At 54.0% G+C, this 23765-nt stretch overlaps 1 protein-coding gene and 1 pseudogene across 3 annotated transcripts in view; one reads left to right on the top strand and one right to left on the bottom strand.

The window, feature by feature from the left end:
• WDFY3 (WD repeat and FYVE domain containing 3) overlaps positions 1–23765 on the top strand; it is an 80491-nt gene that overhangs the window by 41752 nt on the left and 14974 nt on the right. For both annotated transcript variants that reach the window (XM_078613535.1, XM_078613534.1), the window contains 20 exons: positions 941–1158; positions 1657–1844; positions 2465–2608; positions 3351–3530; positions 3837–4082; positions 4338–4437; positions 5024–5184; positions 5521–5750; positions 6771–6880; positions 7261–7443; positions 7807–8048; positions 8595–8834; positions 9444–9624; positions 10056–10219; positions 11306–11454; positions 11937–12057; positions 13219–13304; positions 13563–13640; positions 23093–23144; positions 23385–23504. In XM_078613535.1, the coding sequence (XP_078469661.1) occupies positions 941–1158; positions 1657–1844; positions 2465–2608; positions 3351–3530; positions 3837–4082; positions 4338–4437; positions 5024–5184; positions 5521–5750; positions 6771–6880; positions 7261–7443; positions 7807–8048; positions 8595–8834; positions 9444–9624; positions 10056–10219; positions 11306–11454; positions 11937–12057; positions 13219–13304; positions 13563–13640; positions 23093–23144; positions 23385–23504 (3193 nt within the window). The remainder of the gene's footprint in view (positions 1–940; positions 1159–1656; positions 1845–2464; positions 2609–3350; positions 3531–3836; positions 4083–4337; positions 4438–5023; positions 5185–5520; positions 5751–6770; positions 6881–7260; positions 7444–7806; positions 8049–8594; positions 8835–9443; positions 9625–10055; positions 10220–11305; positions 11455–11936; positions 12058–13218; positions 13305–13562; positions 13641–23092; positions 23145–23384; positions 23505–23765) is intronic.
• Positions 14622–18545, bottom strand: LOC144732181 (leucine-rich repeat-containing protein 18 pseudogene; annotated as a pseudogene). Its single transcript, XR_013588159.1, has 2 exons — positions 18341–18545; positions 14622–16573 (listed from the first exon to the last, which is right to left on the bottom strand). The product of XR_013588159.1 is annotated as a leucine-rich repeat-containing protein 18 pseudogene (transcript).

Below are 23765 nucleotides of genomic sequence, written 5' to 3'. Positions count from 1 at the left end.
AACGCGAGTGCTAACCCTAAGCATAGCCATAACCCGAGATTCAACTCTTATCCTTACTTTAGCCCATAACCCAGGCCCTAACATCATCACCAGCCCTAACCCTAACGCCTATCTCCAACCTTAATCAAATCCCAACCATAAATCCTAGCCATAACCATTTCCGTAACCCCTACCATAGCCCTAGCTCTACGCTTCACACGAATCCCTTCGCCAACCGACCTCAACTGTAACCCTAACCATACCTTTGATCCCATCGCCAGCCCTCGCCTTAACACTCACCATATCTGACCAATTACTGATACCTAACCCTTAACACGGACCACCCTCTGTGTGTGTGCGAGTAGTGCAACGGTTAGCGCGCCGCGCTACGAACTGGGCAGCCCGAGTTTGATTCCCGCTTACGGCCAACACCAGTGACGATTATCTGAACTGGTCCTGGACCTCCGCTAGGTCGACTCAGCCTAAAATGAGTACCTGGTGCGATGTGTGAACATCGCAACTGGGGAGACGAAGACGGCCGGTCGTGGTGCTGGCCACCCACCCCCTCGTGTGCCGTGCGAGCCTCGCTAACAGCACTTGCCCCAACAGTCTGTTAAGGTTATACGGGTGATCTTTGTTTGTGTGAGTAACACAGTGGTAAGCATGCTGCTCGACAGACCCGTCGATCCGAGTTCGATTCCCATTCGCAGCCAACATCGGTGACAAATATATGAACCTCGCCCTGGTTGCCTCATCCTTAAATTAGTACCTGGCACGGTGTTCAGGCCTAAACCTCGGCATTGGGGAGACAAAGTCGACCAGATGTGGTGCTGGCCACACCACCCCCTTAGGTGCCATGCCGGCCTCAATAGGTCCTTGCAATCAGCACTTTCTCAAAAGTCTGTGAAAGGTTTCATGGGGGAATCTCTGTGTTTGTGCGCGTGTGGCGTTGGCGCTGCAGGGCGTGCGAGGACGTGATCAGGACGCTGGGCTTCGACTGGCTGCTGCTCTTCACGCAGGGCCACCTGCACCCCAGCACGGTGCTCGCCAGCATGCGCGTGCTGCTTGCGCTGCTGTCCCACCCCTCGGTGCTGGCGCGCTTCCGCGAGGGTGCCCCGGGGGGCGGCTGGCTCGACCACACTGAGCCTGTGCTCACCAACAAGATCGGTTCCGTGCTGGGTATGTCCGGACGGTGCTGGGGCAATGGTGAGGCTGGGGGGGCTAGAAAGAGTCGGTGAAGTGGCGATCTCCTGCCCAGTGAGCATTGAGTCATTGATGCCCTTCGCCTGTCTACAGCCCTGGAACTTCCACATTGCTTTGGCGGGGGTGATCCCTCCATTGGGCAAACACTGATAACTTCCCCACAAAGTGGCATCTGTTTTATGGACCCTGGAGTGATGATGGGCTGAGTCAACCCTCCAACCAGGATTAAATTCCCAACTTTCCGATTGCGAGTTGCTCGCTTTACTGCCGACCCACCTTCGGGCTGGAGGTGGGGTGTGTGTTAGGCGTGGGTGAAGAGGATGATGTGAGATGTCGGGCTATTGTTGAGGGTAATGAAGAGGCTTCGCGAGCCACCACACAGATTTGCGATCGCCTCTTGTCCAGCGCGTGCCGTGACCCCTCCATCTGTCCATGCTTTTCCTCCGCCCGCCCATTTGCCCGGCCGGCCGGCAGGCATCAATGTAGGCCGCAGCGGCGGGCGCTCGAGCGTGCGCGAGATCAACCGCGAGGCGTGCCACGTGCCGGGCTTCGCCGTGCTGCAGGCCTTCCTGCCGCGCCACACCGCCGTGCCGCAGCTCTACTTCCTGCTCATGGCGCTGCTGCTGCAGCAGCCCATCGCCCGCCTGCCCGGCGACCTCAAGGTGCTTCTCCACCCCCCCTGGGCTTTGTTTTTCTCGTGCGGATTTTCCCCGGTTTGACCGCCGTACCACGCTCCCAGCGTCGTGTGGCACTCTGGCGGATCCAAGGGGAAGGGGGCGCGATGATATTGTCCAGAGAAAATACGTAAAATGTTTTTTTTCATTATTATTGTTGTTAATATAGGGGCCCTATTTGAAAATATATCTTTATTTGTGACCGCCCACCTTGGGAAGTCACGAGATGAAGAATCGCCTCAGATCTCGTGCAGTGTGCTCCACGGAAGGTAATATCACGTAACTACCTCTGAGATCCCTCTGGTCCTCACAGTGGAGGGCAACGCTTTCCCACCCACTCTGCGTACGAGAGGGAGGCTTTTCGCATAATTGTCATATCGACATTTTCATTCTCAGAGCTTGAAATTGGCCTAATTAAATGCAGAATGAAATTCATTGTGATGGTTATACTGTCTCTGTGTACGTGCCCTTGTGTGTTAGCATGAGTGTATTGTGCACATGTGTGTGCTGTGGGTGCATGTGTGTGTGTGTGTTATGTTGTTATTGGTGAGTTTGGGTTGGTGACGATGATGATGATGTTGGCGCATGTATGTGTCTTGTTGGTTTAGTTTGACCTGGACTCGATCTGGACGTTCATCTTCGGGGTCCCTGCGAGCGAATCCTCTGGACTGGCAGCAGTGGCGCCCATCAATGGCATCTGCCCTGAGGCTGCTATTCTCCTGCTGTCCATGCTGCGCAGCATGCTGAACCAGGTACAGCTCCTCACGAATTCTACAGCATTCTGAGACACAGTTTGCATGAATAACGCCATATACAAATAACACGTTGTTGTTGTTGTTGTTGTTTCTACTGCCTGTTTACCCAGCAAATCCTCACTGACTTTGGAAACTCTTATTCGGGAGGGTCCTGCTAAGTTTTTGCAGTAGGGGGCAATGTTGCTGCTGTGTCATCCCAATTGAGTAATTTGCAGGTGATTTTTCAGCATTAGGATGTTTGGTCAATACCAGCTACATCATATATGTTTTGTATTATGGAAGGAAACCGGAAGAAATGCACACAGAACACTTTTGGAGAACATATAAACTCCGCACAGAACGGCGCCCGAGACTCGAATGTAACACAGGCCAACTGCGCCACCCTGCCACAACGATTGAGTTTGTGTGTCATGGTGCCGTGCAGCCGTGGGGAACGGTTGTGTCACGGTTAGCGCGCTGCGCTACGAACCCACCAACCCGAGTTCGATTCCCGCTTACAGCCAACACCAGTGACGAATATCTGAACCGGCCCTGTGCCTCTCCTAGGTCGACTTGGCCTCAAATGAGTACCTGGTGCAGTGTGTAAAAATATCGCCACTGGGTAGACAAAGGTAGTTGGGGGTGGTGCTGGCCACTCACCCCCTCGTCTACCGTGCCGGCCTTCATCGATGCTCACTAACAGCACTTGCCCCAACAGTCTGTTAAGGCTATACGGGGGATTTTTGTCATTGCTGTGCAGCCATGGCAGTCGGAGGAGGAGGGCTCGTGGCTCAGGGAGTACCCGGTCACGCTGCTGCAGTTCTTCCGCTACCTCTACCACAACGTGGCCGACATGGCGTCGCTGTGGAGCAGCCCTGACTTCCTCTCGGCGCTGGCGGCGACGCTCTTCCCTCTGCACAGCCGCCCCGTCTCGGAGATGGTGAGGCCCTCGGGCAGCACCACAACCACCAACGCCACCACTGTGATGATGGTTATGATAGTGATGGCCTAGACAGTGAAGATGATGCTCATGGTGATGATGTTGCTGAGGATACTGCTGATGACAATTATGCCAATGATGCTCTAATGGTGACAATGAAAGTGATGCTTTTGACGATGACTATGATTTTCAAATGCTGCTTTTGACTATTATACAACTGATGATGACGGTCAAGATACCGATGCTGCTGATGATGCTGGCGGTACTCCACCCTCCCCGCCCCTCCCTCCTCCGTGGTGGTGGCAGTCGAGTGACTTTGAGGACATCCTGGACGTGGGCTCTCCGGCTGACGAGTACAAGTCGATAGTGGGGCCGGACGGGGGCGGCCTCAACCGCAGCCAGTCGGAGTCGGTGAGCGTGGCCGGAAAGGCCCTGCTGGCGAGCCACCCGGCTCGCAAGATCGTCCTGGACTTCATGCGCGTCATCGTGGTGGACAACCTGTGCCTGCTGCCGGCCTCCAAGCAGACGCTTGCCCTTGACGTGTTGCTTGAGGTCAGAGGGCACGTGTGTGTGTGTGTGTGCTCGTTGTCTATTGCATGTGTGCCTGTTGCGTATTGTGAGTGGTAGCGGTTAGCGTGGTGCGCAACAAACCTGGCGACCGGAGTTCGATTCCTGCTCATTGCCAACAACATTGACGATTATCTGAACCAATCCTGGGCCTCCTCCAAGATCACTCGGCCTTGAATGAGTAGCTGGTGTGATGTGTAAACATCGGCATGAATGTGTGTGTGTGTGTGCGTGACCCAGGCGTCCCCTGACCGCTCCACCAAGGCGCAGCAGAAGGAGTTCCAGACTGACCTCATTGTTGGGGTCATGGAGCATCTGCTGGCGGCTGACGTGCTGCTGGGTGCGGTGCCACTACCTCCAAACACAGACAATCGCACACAGCAGAGATTGTTTGACCAGTGTGGTTTGCGGTAGAGCAGGCTTAGGGTCTGGTTGGCCATGTCGGTTAGGGTTAGGGCATGGTTAGGGTTCTGGCTAGTGTTGGGTGGATGGTGGTTTGCAGGCACATGGGTTCACCGTAGATTTATCATCGGTACCCAACAATTTGATTAATTTACCATCACTTTGTACATTCACCACAGCGTTCAGCATTGATTCACAGAAGGGCCATGTTTTTGTCGGACAGTTTCACCACAGGATCACAGGTATGCCATGCATGCACCGTAGATTCACCATAGGAATGTGGAATTTCCCCCACTGGCTCCGGTTTATATACAGGGGATGAGCACCTCCCCAGTGCTTGCATCACGCAGGAACCACTGCCACTAGGGGTGCCTTTTAACATGTTTTGAGATGAGATGTGACTTGTTTATCGCGTGTAAAGTGCTCCGGCGGAAAGGAGGGCGGCCATACCAAAAACAAGCTCACGATCATTATTTCAGCAAGAAATTACTGGCCATTTCCTAACCTGTTGCGGTCGCGCGCAGGCGAGGATGCATCCATCCCGCTGGCGGCCGGCGGGAGCTACTCGACGCTGGTCGCCAACATGCTGTACGTGGCGCAGAGGCTGGTGGACAAGCTGTGGCAGGGCATGTACGCCCGTGACTCCAAGCAGGTGGTCGACTCCCTGCTGCAGCTCATCACGCAGGTGAGCGTCCTGGCCGCCCCGGGTCCACGGGTCGGGATTGGAGCACGCGGACCGCGTTGGGCTGTGTTACACCGAGGGCTCTTGACTCGAGGGGTTGCGAGAGACCGTCGGTAAAATCCGGCAGGCAGCGATGAAGTCCGAAGAAATGTGTGCCACACAGGGAGAGCTGCCACTGGTGGTTCCCTTATTTTGAGATGTGATGTGATAAGGCGCTTTGAGTTGCATTTAAGCGACCCGTACATTCAAAGATTATTATCTCTATGCGATAAAACAAGCCAATCAAACTGGACCGTGTCTCCTCCTCCCTGCCGAATCGGCTGCTCCCCCCTCGCGCAGTCCAAGCGCAAGGCCCCGGGCCTGTCGGCGGACATCCTCTACCAGTGCCTGAACCGCAGCGTGCTCTACCAGCTGTCGCGGCCCCACCGCACCGTCTCGCAGCAGATCTCCCTGCTGGACGCACTGCGCACGCTCACCACGCAGCGCGCGCTTATCTTTGGCGCACACAACCCCGACCCAGAGTTCCTGGGCTGCCTTGTCTACTGCCTCATGCAGCTCTACGCGGGCAGGTGAGCTCTGCGTGCGTGTGCGTGTGTGCGCGCGTGCGGAGCACGCAAATCCTTGAAAGATCTGGACACAGTCCCAGCAGTGAGCTCCTCCGGCAGGCAGGGCTGTTGGCTGGGTCATGTTGTTCTTGGTGTGTGTACATGTGTAAGTATATGTGGGTGCTTGTGGAGAGCGGTCATATAGTAGTTACCGCAAAGTGCTATAAACACTGCGACCCGAGGTTGACTCCTGCTTAAAGCCAACATCAGTGATGAATATCTGAACAGGTTCCTGAGCCTAACCTAGGTCAAACGTAGTCTTGAATCAGTACCTGTTGCAATGTGATATATATCAGCATTGTAGAGACAAAGGCGGCTGGGCATGGTACTGGCCACCTACCCCTTCGTGTGCTATTCCGACCTCAATAGGTGTTCTGCTTCATTAGGTGGTCATCTGTTAAAATGCTCTATAGGTGATCTTTGCCTTTGTTGTTGTGTGGAGGAGGCTTGTAAAAGATGCCACTGGGCGGTGGTGGTGCACACCTGCCCCAGCACTATGGAGGCAGCAGGGGTTGATGGGTCACACACATTTTTAAAACTCCCTTACCCATGAGTGTCGGGATGCCTACCCTCACTGGCCAGGTGGTGGCAGTACAACAAAGTGGGTGAATCTCACCCCCAGCAGGCGTTTTATTTGGTACTCCGGTTTCCTCCCACAAGTAAGCACGAAACATCTTAATATATAGAGGACAACAGAGCTTTATCAATTGTTTGCACCGGCTAAAAGCCTGGCTGCCTTATTCCTGCATGTCCGTGGTTTCTCGTGCCTCTTGAGTCATTCGTTGTCAAAGAGAGCGAACGAATAACGTTACAAGTCTAACATTATTGTTGTTGGAAAGCAGTTGCCTCCCAACAACAACTCAGAGGCCACATGGCCAGTGATGAGGATGATGAGAGAGCTCTACGGATGGCAGTGTTTTCTGGGACAATGAGAGACGGTCACTTGCGGGCGAGTTATTGAGTTGTTGTGCTGTTGTGTTGCAGCCACCCGGACGGGTTTGGCCTGGAGGCGGAGGGTCGCATGACCACGTGGCACGTGACCCTGGCTCCTGAGCTCGAGTCAGACCGATGTCACGGCCCAGACACCAGTGAAGGTATGGCACCAGCGCTTGAGCCCTCTGAAAACTATCCAGTTGCGTGCGTGTGGGTGGGTGTGCGGGGAGCAGTAGCGTCGTGGTTAGCGTGCTGCTCTATGAACCCAGCGACCTGAGTTCGATTCCTTCTCATGACCACCAAAACACCGATGACGATAATTTGCACCGATCCTGGGACTGCCCTAGATCGACTTAGCCTTAAATGAGCACCTGGGGCAGTGTCAAAACAGCACTGGGGAGTTGGCAGCCAGTTGTGGCGGTTGCCACCCCACCCCGTCATGCGCCGTGTCGGCCTCAACGGGCGCCTCTCTCGCGGCACTTGCCCCAACAGCCTGGAGCTTTACGGGGGTTCTTTGTCGTCCTGCGCTCTTGTGCGGCAGGGCGGCAGCTGTTGCTGAAGGCCGTGCGGCGCGTGTGGGCCGAGCTGATGGTGAACCGGCGCCATGCCGTGGAAGACTGGTTTCGCGTGTCGCTGCCGAACAGCGAGACTAGCGGCGTTGACATCACCGCCGCACGCAGCATTCTGGAGGAGCCGGCCTCCAAGTGCTGGCAGACACACCTTGGTGCGGCCCACGGACACAGACATGCACAGGCACCCGCCTCACTCATCAGTGGTGGTGGTCATTGTGGTCGTGGTGATGATGGTGATGGTGATGTGGTGATAATCGTTATGATGATGGTGTTGGTGATGGTGGTAGTGGTGGTGTTGATGGATGATGGTGGTGATATTGGTGTCGATAATGATCATGATAATATTGCTACTGAAGCAACTACTCTGTCATCCACTCAGTTACTCCACCCACCCACCCACCCAAAAAACCTTCCACCCAACCAACCACCAATCCAATTAACCACCCAAGCACACACCCACTCACCCATCCACCCACCCCACGACACTGACGACAACAATGATGATAATGTTGCAGCCCATGAGAAGAAGCTGATTGGCCGGGGCGAGGCGGCCGTGGGCTCGGCCGTGCAATCGAAGCTGTACCGCGTGAGCAGCGGCTTCGCACTCTCGGTGCTCACCGGGGGCCGCAAGTACCGCAAGGAGGCCGGCGCCGGCCGGGCCGCGGCGCCCTCTCTGCAGGACGCCACGGGCTGGATGTTCACCCACGTGGCGGTCGTGCGTGACCTCGTCAGCTTCCAGCACCGGCAGCACGTGGAGGTGAGCGCCGCTGTTGCCGGAGGTTGGGTGGGAGGGGAAGACGGGGGCAGAGCCTTTGTGTTGTTCTAGACAACAGCGTTGTTATTATTCAGATAAATATAATAATTAGGCTAATTTGTAACGCGCACATTTGCGGGAAAAACCACAGACAAGCGAGAAGGCAGCCAGAGACGGGGCAAAGTGTTGCTCAAGTTCTGTGGCCTTATATTGGGATGTTTAATGAGTGGAGTACACAGAGAAAATCCGCACGTGCAAAGGAGATATGAATCCACTTTCCGGACTGCCATCACATCTTGACAAACCAGGAGATGGTGACCCCGATGCCCATGGGTAGGGAGGGAGTTTCACGGACTTGTGCGTGCGATCCACAAACCCACGTGGCCTGCATAGAGCTGAGTTGAAGGCCAAGTGCAGCAATGCCACCCGCACCCGCTGATCCAATAAACACATCACTCTGTCAATTTTATTGTCATCATCACCGTCATTGTCGGAACTGATGCCCTTTCTGGATTTAACCCCCGCGTGTCCGCCCGTGCACACGTTCAGCGCCAGCAGAATGCGCAGCGCTACGTGTCGGAGGAGTTCAGCCAGCTGGAGGGGGAGCTGACACGCGAGCGGGGGCTCTGGGGGCCCCCCGTGGGCTCGCACCTCGACAAGTGGATGCTGGACATGACGGAGGGGCCGTGCCGGACGCGTAAGAAGATGCTGCGCAACGACATGTTCTACGTGCACTACCCGTACGCGCCCGACGGGGAGCCGTCGTCCCCGGCCGCCGCAAGTCAGCACGTGAGGCTCGCGCTAATCATCATGACCATCATCATCGTGACCATCGTGATGTCACCGTTAAAGTATACGTTGCATTCATATTGCGCCAGTTTAAATGCATCTTCAACACAGAGTGCCTTACATCGCGCCTCATCTCAAACGTTTGAAGTGGCGCATCCAGCGGCACCTGTGGCCCCTGTATGGTGCAAGGTGGCTCGGCACAGGCCTGCAAGTGGGCACGAGCCTGCCCGTAGGGGAGCGATGATTGTTGCATGTTTTCCAATTGAGTAATCCGCCGCTTGTTGTGGAGGTTCACGCTTCGAATCGTGATCGGTACTGCTGGTGCGTTGACCGTAAAACACTATGCACCGTCTGCTTAACAGTGGACGTTAAAGAACCTGTAACGTCCTTTGATAAGAGTAGGCCATTGTGCACCGGCACAGTTGGGATTACAGAGAGCAACATCGACCCCTGCTGCGAAACGGTGTCTGTGAAACATCGCAGCGCCTCGCTTCGTGACCGCCGTGTGCTACGGGAACGGCGCAAACGCAAAATGCGGCGATGGCCACGATGACTGACGCGCGCTTCGTCTGCCGTGCCGCTTGCGTGCCATTGCCGCGACTGCCGCAGCGGCCGGGGAAGTACCGGCGCGCCGTGAGCCACGACAGCAAGGAGTTCTACAAGCGGCGCTCGGCGTGCGGCGCGCTCGAGTCCGTCGCGCCGGAGGAGGCGGCCGAGGTGGACGGCGCGCCGCCCGACAGCGAACAGCACGGCGGCAGCGGCGGCGACGACACCATCGCACGCGTCAGGGGTGCGCATGCACGCACTGCATGACCACGAGCCCGCGCACGCATGCATGTACGCGATGGCACGGGCGAAAACGCCCCAGCGCGTGTAAGTGGTGACGACACTGATTATCATCGGTGATTATAATGATTATAATCGGTGATTATAATCACTGCCGTCACCGCTAACACGGCCGGTTTGATTCAACGGTCAACCCCGTAGTAAACTCATCAACACTGCAATCCTATCAGAGCTGTTGTGGAATGGCTGCGTTACTGGCCTGGCGAAGAAGAATCTTGGTTGTTTATTTTGTGCCGAAGACTTTTTTTTTCACTTCCTGACTGAGCTATTGTGACTGATGGAGCGGGGGGGAAGGTATGGAGCTCGGATAGATCTGGCCCGGTGTCTTGTCGCAGAAGTCCCTAACGTAACTCGACGGCTGTGCTGCCTGCGCAGGCATCGTGAAGGCGCCCCTGCGGCGCTCGCGCTCCGTTCCGGACCCCAGCGAGGAGGAGGGCTCCGAGGGCGGCGCCGAGATGCAGGGCGACGCGGTCGGAGGAGAGAGCGAGGAGAAGACCGACAATCAGACGGTGCTGCGGCTCCTGGAGGAGGGAGAGAAGGTGCCACCGCCGCCACAGCGGGCAGCGAGAAACTTGACACGGGGGGGGGGTGGAGGGGGGGTGGCAGCTTTGGCCCTTTCCCAAAACGCTTCATAGTATAGTGTGATAGAATTTGAAACGCTCTTTACACGTATATTATCAGAGCATGTTTGTTTGCATGTTCTCCACAAGTACCTGTGGTTAACGCAGACTTGATTCCTTGCAGAAGGTTTCTATTTGGTGTTTGAATATCTTAACAGAAAGGGTAAAACCTATTCTTGTTATTTTTATACTTTGAGCCTGGCAAAAAGGTCCCATGATACTCCTTACACGGCCGTTGGATAAGAGGTTGCAAATATTTAGAATAATTTTTTCACAAAAAAACTCGAATGTTTACGGCCCGTTAAACTCTAGTTTGTATTTGGCGGGCTGTTGACTGAATCTGCTGATCGCTGATGATGTCGGTGACTGACATTAGCGACTGACGTCTAACGAGATGTATTTGTTTTCATGCAAGGAGGTCCGCGGGACCCATACGGTTGAGAACCACTGTCACAGGCTATTTTTAATATCTTTCAATAATTATAAAATTGTAATTCAATCTTTAATAGTAATTCTTGATGTCTCTCATATGAGATACATGTAATATTATGCAAGAGAAATGTAATTCACATTTTATAATGAACATTTAATTAATATGAAATCAATAATAATATGATTGGGTTCAGTGATGACGTCGTCCTGTTCTATTTAAGACAGGAACCAGGTGGATTGCTGCACTATTCTGGCAAATCGCCCGATGATGCTGGATGGTATTACCAGCGAAACGTCGTACAACTCAAATTGTAAATGTTGTGTATTTACGCTCCAACACACTGGTGGGCTAAAGTAGTAACTAATTGGCCTTTTTTTTACATGAAAAATCCCTTACTAATTGGCTGTGTCGGGTGGTGGAGGGTTACGACACATAGTAACGCAATCTAACCCAAAAACCTTTATTATGAATAATATTCCTGAAATTATTTGCCCCATCTGCCCAAGCCCGTTGGCTTCATTATATTTTAAATGTAACCGTCCCCCCTCTCTCATTCGCTCGCTCCTCTGTAGATCTGCCACCTGTACCGCTGCGCACGGGTACAAGGTCTGGACACGAGCGAGGGGCTGCTCCTCTTCGGCAAGGAGCACTTCTACGTCATCGACGGCTTCACGGTGACGGCCACGCGAGAGATCTGCGACATCGACCACCTGCCCGCCAGGTACCGGCCACCCCCTCCCTGTGCACCCTGTCCTCTTTCTCCTCCTGTCTCTACGTCCTTCTGCTCCTTCCTCCTCTTGTTCCCCCCACTTCATACCCCCCCCCCCCCGTCGTCTTCTCCTCCCCTCCCCATGGTGTTTGCCAAACATCTCAAGACCTTCCTGACAAAGAGTCGTTGATCCAAAAGGGGGGGAATCGCCACCTTCCCTGTAAGACCTTAAAAATGTGTATTTTATTCTTATATATGCCGGAGAAAATGCTTTGGCATTTTTTACTTATATTAACGGCAGGCCCTCTTTAAAAGGCTTGACATGTGTGGACCCCCCCTCCCTCCCCCCCAGGGAAATTTCGAAGTGAAATGTTTTTGTCACGGCTACCATGGTGCTCGCCCACCCTGAGCACAGCACCTCCCCGACTGCTGCTGCTGCTGCTGCCACTCGACGGTGCTAATTTAGCTTTCCCCGATGTTTTTGTTTCCGCCAGTGAACAAGATGCCATCATCCCCAAGGGCTCGCGCCAGGGCCCATGCCAGCTCAAGAGGACGTGCAGCAAGTTCGCCTACGAGGACGTGCGCGAGGTGCACAAGCGGCGCTACCTCCTGCAGGTGAGAGCGCGAGGTGCACAAGCGGCGCTACCTCCTGCAGGTGAGAGCGCGAGGTGCACAAGCGGCGCTACCTCCTGCAGGTGAGAGCGCAAGGTGCACAAGCGGCGCTACCTCCTGCAGGTGAGAGTGCCAGGTGCACAAGCGGCGCTACCTCCTGCAGGTGAGAGTGCGAGGTGCACAAGCGGCGCTACCTCCTGCAGGTGAGAGTGCGAGGTGCACAAGCGGCGCTACCTCCTGCAGGTGAGAGCGCGAGGTGCACAAGCGGCGCTACCTCCTGCAGGTGAGAGCGCGTGGCGCACAAGCGGCGCTACCTCCTGCAGGTGAGAGCGCGAGGTGCACAAGCGGCGCTACCTCCTGCAGGTGAGAGCGCGAGGTGCACAAGCGGCGCTACCTCCTGCAGGTGAGAGCGCGTGGCGCACAAGCGGCGCTACCTCCTGCAGGTGAGAGCGCGAGGTGCACAAGCGGCGCTACCTCCTGCAGGTGAGAGCGCGAGGTGCACAAGCGGCGCTACCTCCTGCAGGTGAGAGCGCGTGGTGCACAAGCGGTGCTACCTCCTGCAGGTGAGAGCGCGAGGTGCACAAGCGGCGCTACCTCCTGCAGGTGAGAGTGCGTGGTGCCGCACGCCGAGCGCCGTCGTGAACTGATCGTGACGCGCGGCGCGACGGGGAGAGGAGGAGCGGTGAGCTGCGTTGTGGGTGGAACACATTGAGCGAGGGAATGAGAGCCCCACCCCTAACCTATGAATAAACCGGTGACCAGTACTAGCCCTCCTAACTCTAACCTCTTAATCCTAACCTGCCAGCCATGCATGAGTGCTTACCCTCCCACTGAACCTAATCCCAACCAACTATCCACCCATGCGTATGTTCTCTAATCCACTTGTTTATGTTTCTTGCTGTACATGTAATTCCCATTTTGCATCATCCCATGCTTCTTTTTGCACTCTTCATTTTCTGTTCCATAAAAATTTTGCTTTTGGATTGATTAACAAATGAGAATTGACAAACGAGCCAGGCGCTTCAAACCAGACAGTACAAACAACACCCTTTTACGAATACAAAAGAAATAAACGAGAGCAAGATAGTCTAACGTGTGACCCTGATTGCTGACTCGCAGCCTCTGCCCTTGCCTCTTTGTTTGGACGCGGTGTCTCCAATTCAGCCAATCGCAATCGAGGTTTTCTCCAGCGACGGACGGAACTACCTACTCGCCTTCCCAAGGGGCATCCGCAACAAGGTGCACCAGAGGTACGCCCACCCGGCCGACCCGGCCCATCTGTCCCACGCGGCCCACCCGGCCTACCCGGCCCATGCGGCTCACGCCTTATCCATCTGGCCCATCTCACTGACACATTTGACCAATCCCGCCATTCTGGTTTATCCTGCACATCCCCACTGTGATCAGGGAGGGCTTGAGACTCCTCGGTGATCCTCTCCTGGGTAAACACGTGTGATAATCGTTTTCATAAAGTGTTACACTTGTTGTTGCGCTGTGCGTGCGTGGAGGTTCCTGTCGGTGGTGCCGTCTCTGGCCGACAGCAGCGAGTCCGTCTCTGGCCAAAGGCCCAACACCAGCGTGGAGGGGTGAGTCTCACACGGACGTGCATCTGGTCACAAGAACACACTGTGGAGGTCGTGCGTTGGATCTGAGCCACAGTTACGTGATTTGCAAAGAAGAAGGAAGCGACGGTGAGGTGTGTGAGGTGAGGTGGTGGCCTCAACCGCACCGGCTGTTTTACTTTAGAGATCTGATTTGTGACAGCTTCAAACGTAATTTATTCTGCTCGTATGTGTACACGTGCAGCCCTTTTGTCAGTCCACTGCTGGATGAGGGCCTCCCCACGCTGTGCGGGTCATGGAGCTTGTGTGACCATACTTCACCGCACTGCTCAGTGCGGCTGATGAAAGGTGGGACCATAGATGTTGAGGCATAGTACAGTACATGGCTAGTTTTTGCCGCACTGCCCTATGCTGACAGCGTAGCCCGACAACAGCCCCAGACAAATATTTAATGCACGGTGGTTGCCCATCCAAGCCCTGTCCAGGGTGAAACTTGCTTAGCTTCCATGATCTCACGAGACCAGGTGCATTCATAGGCTACGTAAAAATGGCTTTGCCAACAGCTCCAACATCCATTACACATGGGCATTGTTCCAGCAGTCGTCTTCACGCCATCGCACTACCAAATGGGCCGTTTCCACTCATCCTCACTGCGTTCAACTTCCACACTGCAGGTCGTAACAATACATTCACCCACCCACTCACCCACCCACTCACTCAAGCACCACACTGCACGTCACAAACCTTCTCTTTCTGCCTTATTTTTCACACTGCTCAGAATTCCCTCCCATCGCCTCTTTTCCCTGAGTTATTAAGGCCTCGTTCGGCTCAAGAACCGTGTTCACCCTATCTCCTTGGCTCGTATCTGTTAGACTATCATTGGTGCCAGGTTCTCTGCGTTAAAAAGCTTGGAGCCTGTGCATCTGTGATCTAAAAACAAACACACGCACACACGCGGGTCCAATTAAAATCACGTCTGTGTGAAGCAAAGTCTCAACACACAGATTGATGGGAAGTAGTTTTTTTATTCATTATTCGTCATTGTGCTAAATTAGACATCGTTATTCACCCAGGTTTATGAGTGTAATTATAGCAGTGTGTCACTCATTATGGGTGGCGGTACGCTCAAGCACCTGTGGTTAGTTTCTCCGCGTAAAATTTTATATCCGGCTCAGCGGTACAACGAAGCGGCTCGCAAGCAGAAGGTCGTGAGTTCAAATCCTGGTTGTGGGTTGACTGAGCCGCCCATCATCCCTGTCTCCGGGCCCAATAAAATGAGTACCGCCTTGTGGGGAAGTCAACAGTGGTTGCCCAACGAATATCCTCACCTCTGCCATAGCAATGTGAAACTTCAATCACTGGCTCAGGGATGTAGATAGGAGATGCTCAAGTGAACAGGAAATCACTTGAGAAATAATTATATAGGTGGGGGGGGGGACACAAACACGTGCCATGCACACATTGTTTGTGAATATTTGTTTACAACATGAAGAAAATACGTTTAGAAGATGAAAGTTTAGAATAATTATATCCTGGAAACGCACACGCCGGACGCGCCCAAAGCCAGGTGTCGGGGTCTCTCTCTGAGAAGGGGGCGACGTATGCAGGGATCAGCTCGCTGTGTGTTGGTGCTCATATCGCTCCACCTGCCCACTGTGTCACCAGGGTGGAGGGGTCTGCCTTGGGGACTCCAGAATTAGCCGAGGTCATTTCCAACAACACAGTGCTACGAGGTCTACGCCGTTCTCTCGCGGTCTCTCACCGCCACGGCTCGCTGTGTAATGCCGATTGCACGGTCGGAATATATTGGGGTAATTTTTGCAATGAATAACAAGGACGTATTCAGGGGGTCTCGAGAGAGAGGCCCTTTATATTGAGAGGCCTGCATTGGAATGTTTGGCCAATTCCACTCAGGAGTGATTTGCAATGCCAGGAAACCATAGCACCCGGGGAAAACCCACCACACAATGAGGAGGTAGCACTCAATTGTGTGTCGTACAGACAGGCTCACGAACCACCTTGCTTGTGCTGCAATCTCCCGTGCTACCCCTTCATCCGAGCGGGATCCAAGCGGGGTGAAGGGGTAGTACGCACTCCAACGTGCTGGATTAGAGGCGCGCCGGCACCACCACCGTTCACTTCCACGGTGTGTCGGCCTGCGTGTCGGTGGACGCGGTTTGCTGCGACCTCACGGCGCCGACACGCGGTCTCCGCACCGCCGCAGCCAACGCGGCGGCCAGCGCCGCCTCCCTCAGCTGGCGGATCCTCTCCCGCTCGTGCTCGCAGTGCTCCCGGCACGGCGCGCACATGACCTGGCGCGGCACCAGCAGCAAGCCTCGCTCGCGCTCCACCTCGCGGCCACCGGCGGCCTTGTCCGTCGGCTCGGGGAACGGGTTGCGCTTGACGTTGAGGCGCTGGATCTTGGGCAGCTTGATGACGGCGTCCGGCAGGCCCTTGAGCCGGTTGTCGAAGAGACCGATTTCGGTGAGCTCCTTGAGCGCCGCGAGCCAGCCGGGCAGCCGCTCCAGCGCATTGAGGCCCAGGTTGAGGTTGCGGAGGATGCGCAGCTGCGCCAGCTCGCGGGGCAGCCCGTCGGCCGTGAGGCGGTTGTTGCACAGGTTGAGGTGCACCAGCTTGAGCAGCGAGCCCACGGCCGGCGGCACGCTCTCCAGGCGGTTGCTGTGCAGGTCGAGCCAGCGCAGGTTTTGGAAGCGGCCCACGGTGTCGGGCAGCGAGCGCAGCGCGTTGCGGCTCAGGTCCAGCTCCTCCACGTCGCTCAGCTTGAGGATGCTCTTGGGGAAGGAGGCGATGCCCATGTTGCTGAGGTCCAGCCGGCGCTTGCCGTCGAGCGTGGTGCGCATGCGGTTCTGCGCCATCGCCAGCGTCACTTTGGTGCCCTTGGGCTTCTTGGGGCCCTTTTTCTTCGGCATGGCGGCCCCCCTGGGACCACGCGCTCACTGTGCAGTGGGGGGAGGGGGGTCGTTAAAGCCGCTCCGGGGTTGTCAAGTCGAGGATGCGGTTCGTTCAACATTAGCGTGCCTCCCGTATCCCTCTAAGAAAGGACCCGCACTACAGCTGCTGCAGGGCTGCTTTGCCATCACCGCTTGAGTTATGCCCACAATGTGAAAATGTAACTTGCGTGAGTAAAAGCTGAACAGCTTTGTGATCGTATTTTTGTGGATGCTCAGGGAGAATGTTAGCACGTGGTTTTCAGAGTTAAGGAGTTTTTATTTTTTCAATTGTGGAGCAAGGTGCCTCCCCTCGGCCTACTCGCTTTTGAATGATATCACCGGAACTGTAATGTCTACTGTGAAGCAGACGGCTCCAGGGCCTGAACTGAAATCCTCTGCAACAAATAACAAAACCTGCTTCCTAGAGAAGGATCCTAACACTTCCCCGAACTGGGGGGGGTGGGGGTGGAGGCGGTCGCGTAATTTCAATGCATTTTAAATAGGTGCCCTAGTTTACCAAAGAAAACATTCAACGTGTCTTCTCTGCTTGACGTCAATAAGGCACCAATTTTCTGTTTCCCAAGGAGAGGGAGCGACCCCCCCCCCCCTGCCGTGCTACCGCTTGGCCGTGCAACCACCCAGAGTCACCACACTCCTTCAGGGGCCGCACTCGACGCTGGAACGGATCTGCCGCACAGCGAGCCCTCTGTGCGTGGCCGTGGCACGGGCGGTGGGCCCTGTAGCTATAGAGACTGCGTTGGGCATTCACTGCTGGTTGACAGCGCAAGAAAGGGCCAATAAAAGGGGACGGATTTTCTTTGTTGCGTTGGTCGCGGGGGGGGGACAGGGCGGGGGGTGTTTTTCTTATGGGAAAGCTGCTGAAAAATGTCCGGCTAAGCTGTTTGCACTGTGGACCCATGCAGCTAAAGCCAAGCAAAACCACGGTTTTGTTTATAAACGTGGGATCTCCTTACACTCGTGTACCCGGTACATAAAGTTTGTGTTTACGTGACGCACATGGAAGTGTGCATATCACGTACGATTATGTGTTACTGATGACGTGTAGTTTGTAGTTGGTTCATATGTATTTTATGTACACGTCAGGATGTTTTATATATTTCCTGTGATTATGTGTGTAAATATGCGTATATCGGTATCCACACACATACTGACATTGTGCTCAGCTCACTGCAATACGGACTCGGCCAGGACCAACATGAGTTGCGGTTATCTGAACCGGTCCTGGCCCTCCCTAGGTCACCGCAGTCTTAAACGAGTACCTGGCGTGGTATGTAAACATTAGCACTGAGCATACAGAGGTGGTCAGGCACGGTGCTGGCCACAGCGCCCACCTCCTTGTGTACTCTGCCAGCCTTAATAGGCGCTTGCTAACAGCAGTTGCCCCGACAGTCTGAAAGGCTCCACAGGGGGATCTTTCTCTACCGTTGTTCAGTGTCAGGGCAAGACCAGACACTGATGAGAAGCTCGGAAGAACTCAACCGCACAGAATCCCGCCAAGTAATTTTAAGCATTACTCACAGCTGTGACTCGACACAATCGCATCGCTACACCTTTGGCTGACTTCTTTAGCCAGCGTCAGCCGGTGCCAATTTGAGAGTTTGCCAATTGACATCGGCAAACTCCTGTCTCGCTTTAGTCTCATTTGTAACGACACGCGAATAATGTTTGCGACGTTGCTCAGATTGTGCGACGCGATGGATCGTTGTAGCGAGTGAGCGTGCGTGCGTGACCGTGCGAGGGAATGCCACTCACCGGGCTGCGTGTCCCGCGCCTATGCTGGTTTGAGTCTTCGCGAGCGCTCCTCCAATGTCACTCACAAGGCTGGCGGCGCACGGTTCTGGCCTCGATGCGCCGTCGATGTGTCCCACCTTTATCGCCCACCCCCGTCTGCCCTGCTCGTCCACGCCCGCTCGCCTGCCCGCACGACAACCAGTTGCCAGCGATGTGTTTGGTGGAGGTGGTTTATTGCCGGAGGGGGGCGGTTGGGAACAAACAGTGGTCACATGGGCAGCTTCCACCCCTGCTCTCCTCTGTCATCCCCCCCACCCCCAACAGTGAACTCGCGCTGCCACACACACACTTACGCACACCAGCACATACGTTCACACACATTGCGTACGTGCACACACAAGCACATACGCACGCATACGTACGTACACGCGCATACAATGATCCCCCGTACATCCTCTAATAGGCTGTTGGGGCAATTGCTGTTAGCGAACACCTATTAAGGCCGACACGTCACACCAGCGGGTGGGTGGCCGGCACCATGCCTGGCCGTCTTTGTCTCCCTCGCAGTGATGTTTACACACTGCACCAGGTTCTTATTTGGGGCTGAATCGACCTAGGGGATACCCAGGACCTGTTCAGATAATCGTCCCCGAATCAAACTGGGGTCGCCAGGGTTCGTAGTGCAGTCCCCACTGTGTACGTAGACAGACAGACAGACACACAAAGACATTTACACACGCACGACCAGGTCTCGCTTAATCTCCACCCTGACTTTGGGCAGCTTCCTTAAGAGATCGGATACGATGTTAGAAACTATTTAAACAGAATACACAGAGTACATTTTCATTCCTGTCTCAGCTTTCCCCCTCCATCAGAAATGTTTTAAATGCAGTGTTTAAACAAAGTGAACACCAAGCCTTCGATCACACATCACCACCGCTTGCGTCCGCTTTTGTGCATCAGTGATAAACGCTAAGTCGTTACGCCCCACGATTAGAGACTTCCAGCTCGCACAACGCAGTTGTGGTTGACTGCCGACCATATAGTAAACCACTGTGTAGTGTGCGCTCCTTCAACAGAGAATTCGCAAAATGGCACGAACTTTCTGCCCTGAAGCCCTCTCGTCGTCGCCAGCAGACCTCGACATTGGCATTTAGCTCCTGAAACACATTGCTGCCATTGTACGCAAGAACACAACGTCATCGGGTTTTTGTTTACGAATTTCGAATTGACAGCTTCTGACAAGGTGAATATTTGTGCACCCACCGGGGCAGACGTTACACGTGGACTGGCAACACAAATGTGCCAGGGAATGCACACGAATACACAAGCAGCAAAGACACACTGGTTATTTTCACCGTGCTAACAGCCAGGCAACCCGAGTTTTGAGTCCATGCCCCCCTCGTTCACCAACACGCATTGACCAGCATGGTGAAGTATGGTTAAAAAAAATCCCCATGACTGATATGTCGTGGTGAAGCCTTCATTATTTCTGGTACTGTTAAAGAGGTCAAAATTAGTTCCTGCTGATATGAGCATTGAGGCATTGGTGCTCATCTCCTGTTTACAGCCCTGCAGAGGCAGTGGTGTAAATTAAACATTGCCATGGTGGGCGAGCGAGTCTATCCATAGAACACGCACTCTTAACTTCCACAGAAACTGGTACTCAATGTATCTACCATAGAGGTATGATGGGCTGAGTCAGCCCCTTCACGTGATCTGAACTCTTTTATCGCGAACTCCTCGCTCCACTGCTGAGTGCCCTGGCCCGTTGTGCTGTACTGGCACGTTCGAAGATGCGCGTGCATTTAGCAACGCACAGGTTCACTCGTTCGCCAAGTGACGATGCCGCTGAGTGAGCGTGCGCTCGGGCGGGCGGCGTTCGTTTACACAATCGGTGGGCAGATAAGCGGAGGCTGCATGTGGGGTTTTTTCTGTGTGTGCATACGTCTGTGTGTGTGCGCGTACGTGCGCATGTGTTTTTGTTCCTTCTCCCTGGCCTTGTTGTGGGCCCGTTGCTAGGACGTAAAATGCAGTGGGGGCTCATTTCTTCCGCGGCCCTGGAGGCACAGTGCAAACTCCTAGTAATTCGATGTAATTGGAGGCACACCTGAGCTGCCCTCCTTGACCTGAGGTCAGGTGTCACCACCGGGGTGAGTGGTGGGGTTAATAGATGATGTGTGTTGATGGAGAACTTATTTTGAAACACTTTACCCTCCAAAAGGCATCCTATGGTTTCCCATTTCACACAAGTCGCTCGCTCATCGGTGGGCAGTCGCCGCCTCGTCACTCTTCTGTCGCTACTACCATAGTTTCCGTTCCCGTGAACTTCACTCATTGATTCCTACACCAATGTCAAGGACTCCGTCCATCAGACACTCACTGGTTTCGTCTCTTATCCACACCGTGTTTAAGCCCCACACTGCAGGTCACAACACTCACTAACTCACCCACTCACTCACCACACTGCAGGTAACAACAACACTCATTAACTCACCCACTCACTCACTCACCACACTGCAGGTCACAACAACACTCGCTAACTCACCCACTCACACTGCAGGTCACAACAACACTCACTAACTCATTAACTCACTCACCACTGCAGGTCACAACAACACTCACTAACTCACCCACTCACTCGCCACACTGCAGGTAACAACACTTCTATTTCTGCTTCTTCCCACATCGCCTCTTTCTCCATAATAACTTTGCTCAATTTTAGACGTGTTACACTCTTATCTATTACTATCTTGAAAATAGTGCTGTTTGTTGCTGGCTGCTTGACATATTGGGTCCTTGGGCCAACTGTGTGTGTTTAAAAAAAGTATCCTCATACTTTGTGTACATGTACAGCCTTTTTTATGAATCCACTACTGGATGAGGGCCCACACCTTACGAATCATGCAGGTTTGTGGGCATAGACAATTAAGCATAGTGCACTACAACAATGGATTTTACTGCAGGCCCTTGTGCTGCTAAACGTTGCTTCTTACGTCAACGATTGGACGCACGTGTCGTGAGCTTAAGAATTCATCTCTTGCGTCATTCAGTCCGCGGTGCACAAAGCGCATCCGTCGTGTACCGGGGCCTGTAACGCAGAACGGCGTACGTGACCGCGTTTAAATATGCAGTGTAATCTCACGCGGCGAGCGTGTGGCACGGGCTCGCGGTTTTGTTTGCCATGTCTCTGTGGTATTGGCGATTGGGCCCGGCCTACGCCCTGTTGCCGGGCCTTTTCAGAGAAGCGTGAGTTATGACAAACAGCCCGCGCAGGGTGCCGCCTGTGATTGTTCGTGACGGGCGGGCGGCGAGCGATCGCACGGAGGAGGTGGGGACCTGGCTTCCGTGAGAAACCAGAGCCCCTATCTGCCAGCCTGATTAGCGCCGCTCAATAATGCATTGTCGCCGTGCTCAGAGGATTGAGTGCCTGGCATCTCCTGGGGGGGGGGGGGGGGGGAAACACACCACGATGAAACCCGATCCCTTTTCTTAATTAACAATTTCCCAGCAAAGCCCAGTTGTAGTTCACAGCGTGCAAGAGAAAGGAATTTAATTTTGTGACCGATTTTAAAGTTGTGTAAATATGTTGCAATGATCTTCATTTCCACGGGACCTTTCTTGCCAGTTTCAAAGTATAAGAATAGGTTGACTCTTTCTGGCAAAAAAACTGTTGTTCAGATGTGACCACCCCAAACAGAAACCTTTTGCAAGGAATCATGTCTGCATTAACCACACATACCAGGCTCTGAAGATCGCTGTTTCTGGTGTGGACCAATTAGTTTCAAAGACAATGCTTATATTACCAGAGCATGTTGTTTTTGCATGTTCACCACAAGTAATGTGTGGTTAATGTAGACATGATTCCTTGCAAAACGTGTTCTGTGTGGTGTTTTATTGCCAGAAAGGGTCAAATCTGAACGGGGGGGTCCCCAGGGGGGGGGGGGGGTCCCCCACTGTTCTTGGAAGGGCGCCTGCCGATTCCTCTCCTAATCTTTTCACGGAGCTTGAAAAAAAAAGCGACAATCGGGCTACAATTGTACGTTTAACGTTGTCAGCCATTCCACGGCAACCAGGCTAGCTGAGTGGAGACTGCTTGTTCCACCAGGGTACGCATAGTTGTATTGGAGCAGTCACCAGCAACGTGCACCTCACCACCGCATTCGCCTGTAATACCAGACGACCCAGTGTCATTTAACAGCTCATGACCCTGCTGATGAGATTGAAGTAAAAACCAGTCCAAGGTTTGCTGTTTAAACAAATGAATAAACCTTTAGTGTAAACTTGCGGGGTTGTGTCAGGGACTTGCTGCAGAGTTTTCGGCGAAATTGATCAAAGCACTGTCCAAAACCTCACGAGCCGAGCCAGAACTCTTCGCAAATATGCAAATGTGCTTTGTCCTCGCAGCGAAATATTAGTGAAGGCAAAGCACGTTGCAAAGCCTTACAGGATCCACGTGTGTGCATTGTTTTGTCCTAACTTGATTACTCTCTGGACCACGACGCGTCCCGCTGGTGGAAGGTGCCGCGAGGAAGAAGGAAGCAAACCTGCGCGCATGCAAGCTGGCGGTGACTGCGCCTGCCGCTCTCGCCGGGCTCCGTGGGCGGTTGAGCTGACCGTGTTGTGCGTGCGGGAGACAAAGGCGGCCGGGCGTGCTGTGCTGGCCACTTACCCCCTCGTGTGCCGTGCAGGCCTTCTCAGGCGCTCGCCAACAGCACCCGTCGCGACAGTCTGTTAAGGCTACGCGGGGGATCTTTGTGTATCTCGTTTCAGGACCGGTTTGCTCAGTACGCTGTGGGAGAAGTCTGTGACTCAGCGATGGGAGGTGAGCTGACACTCCACACTTGATACATCCCCTTGTCTGTTTACACTCGTACAATTGTCACCCTCTTTCTGTTCCGTGTTTCTCTGTCAAAACCGACTTGCACTGCAGGGATTTTATTATTTCACGTTGATTTATGTTCGTGCAATATTTTCAATAATCTCACTTGATACAGTTGTTTTTTCTCTCATTTCTATTTGCTTCATTGCTGTACGTGACGTTCTGACCTCTCGCCTGTAACAGCGCGGAGAGATCAGCAACTTCCAGTACCTGATGCACCTGAACACGCTGGCCGGGCGCTCTTACAACGACCTCATGCAGTACCCCGTCTTCCCCTGGATCTTGGCCGACTACGACTCCGAGGTGGGGTGACCCTGCTCGCCCGCCTGCTTGTTCGGCCGCCCGCTCTCTTGCATGCTCGCCCGCTCACTCGCTCGCCGGATCACTCACTTGCCCGCTCACTCGCCCGCTCAATCACTGGCTCACCCGCTCATCTACACATTGGCCAACCCAAGCACTGTAAGCGGAAGGCTGCCGGTGCCTGAACCCATTTACCATCCACCGATATCCGAAGTGCTTTGTAAACATTTTGAAAACAATCTTTTTTACTCAAATGTTGACTTA

This window comes from Lampetra planeri, chromosome 41, assembly GCF_965212315.1.
Source record: "Lampetra planeri chromosome 41, kcLamPlan1.2.h2, whole genome shotgun sequence".
NCBI lineage: Eukaryota > Metazoa > Chordata > Hyperoartia > Petromyzontiformes > Petromyzontidae > Lampetra > Lampetra planeri.
This window is presented reverse-complemented; position numbering and strand designations above follow the sequence as displayed.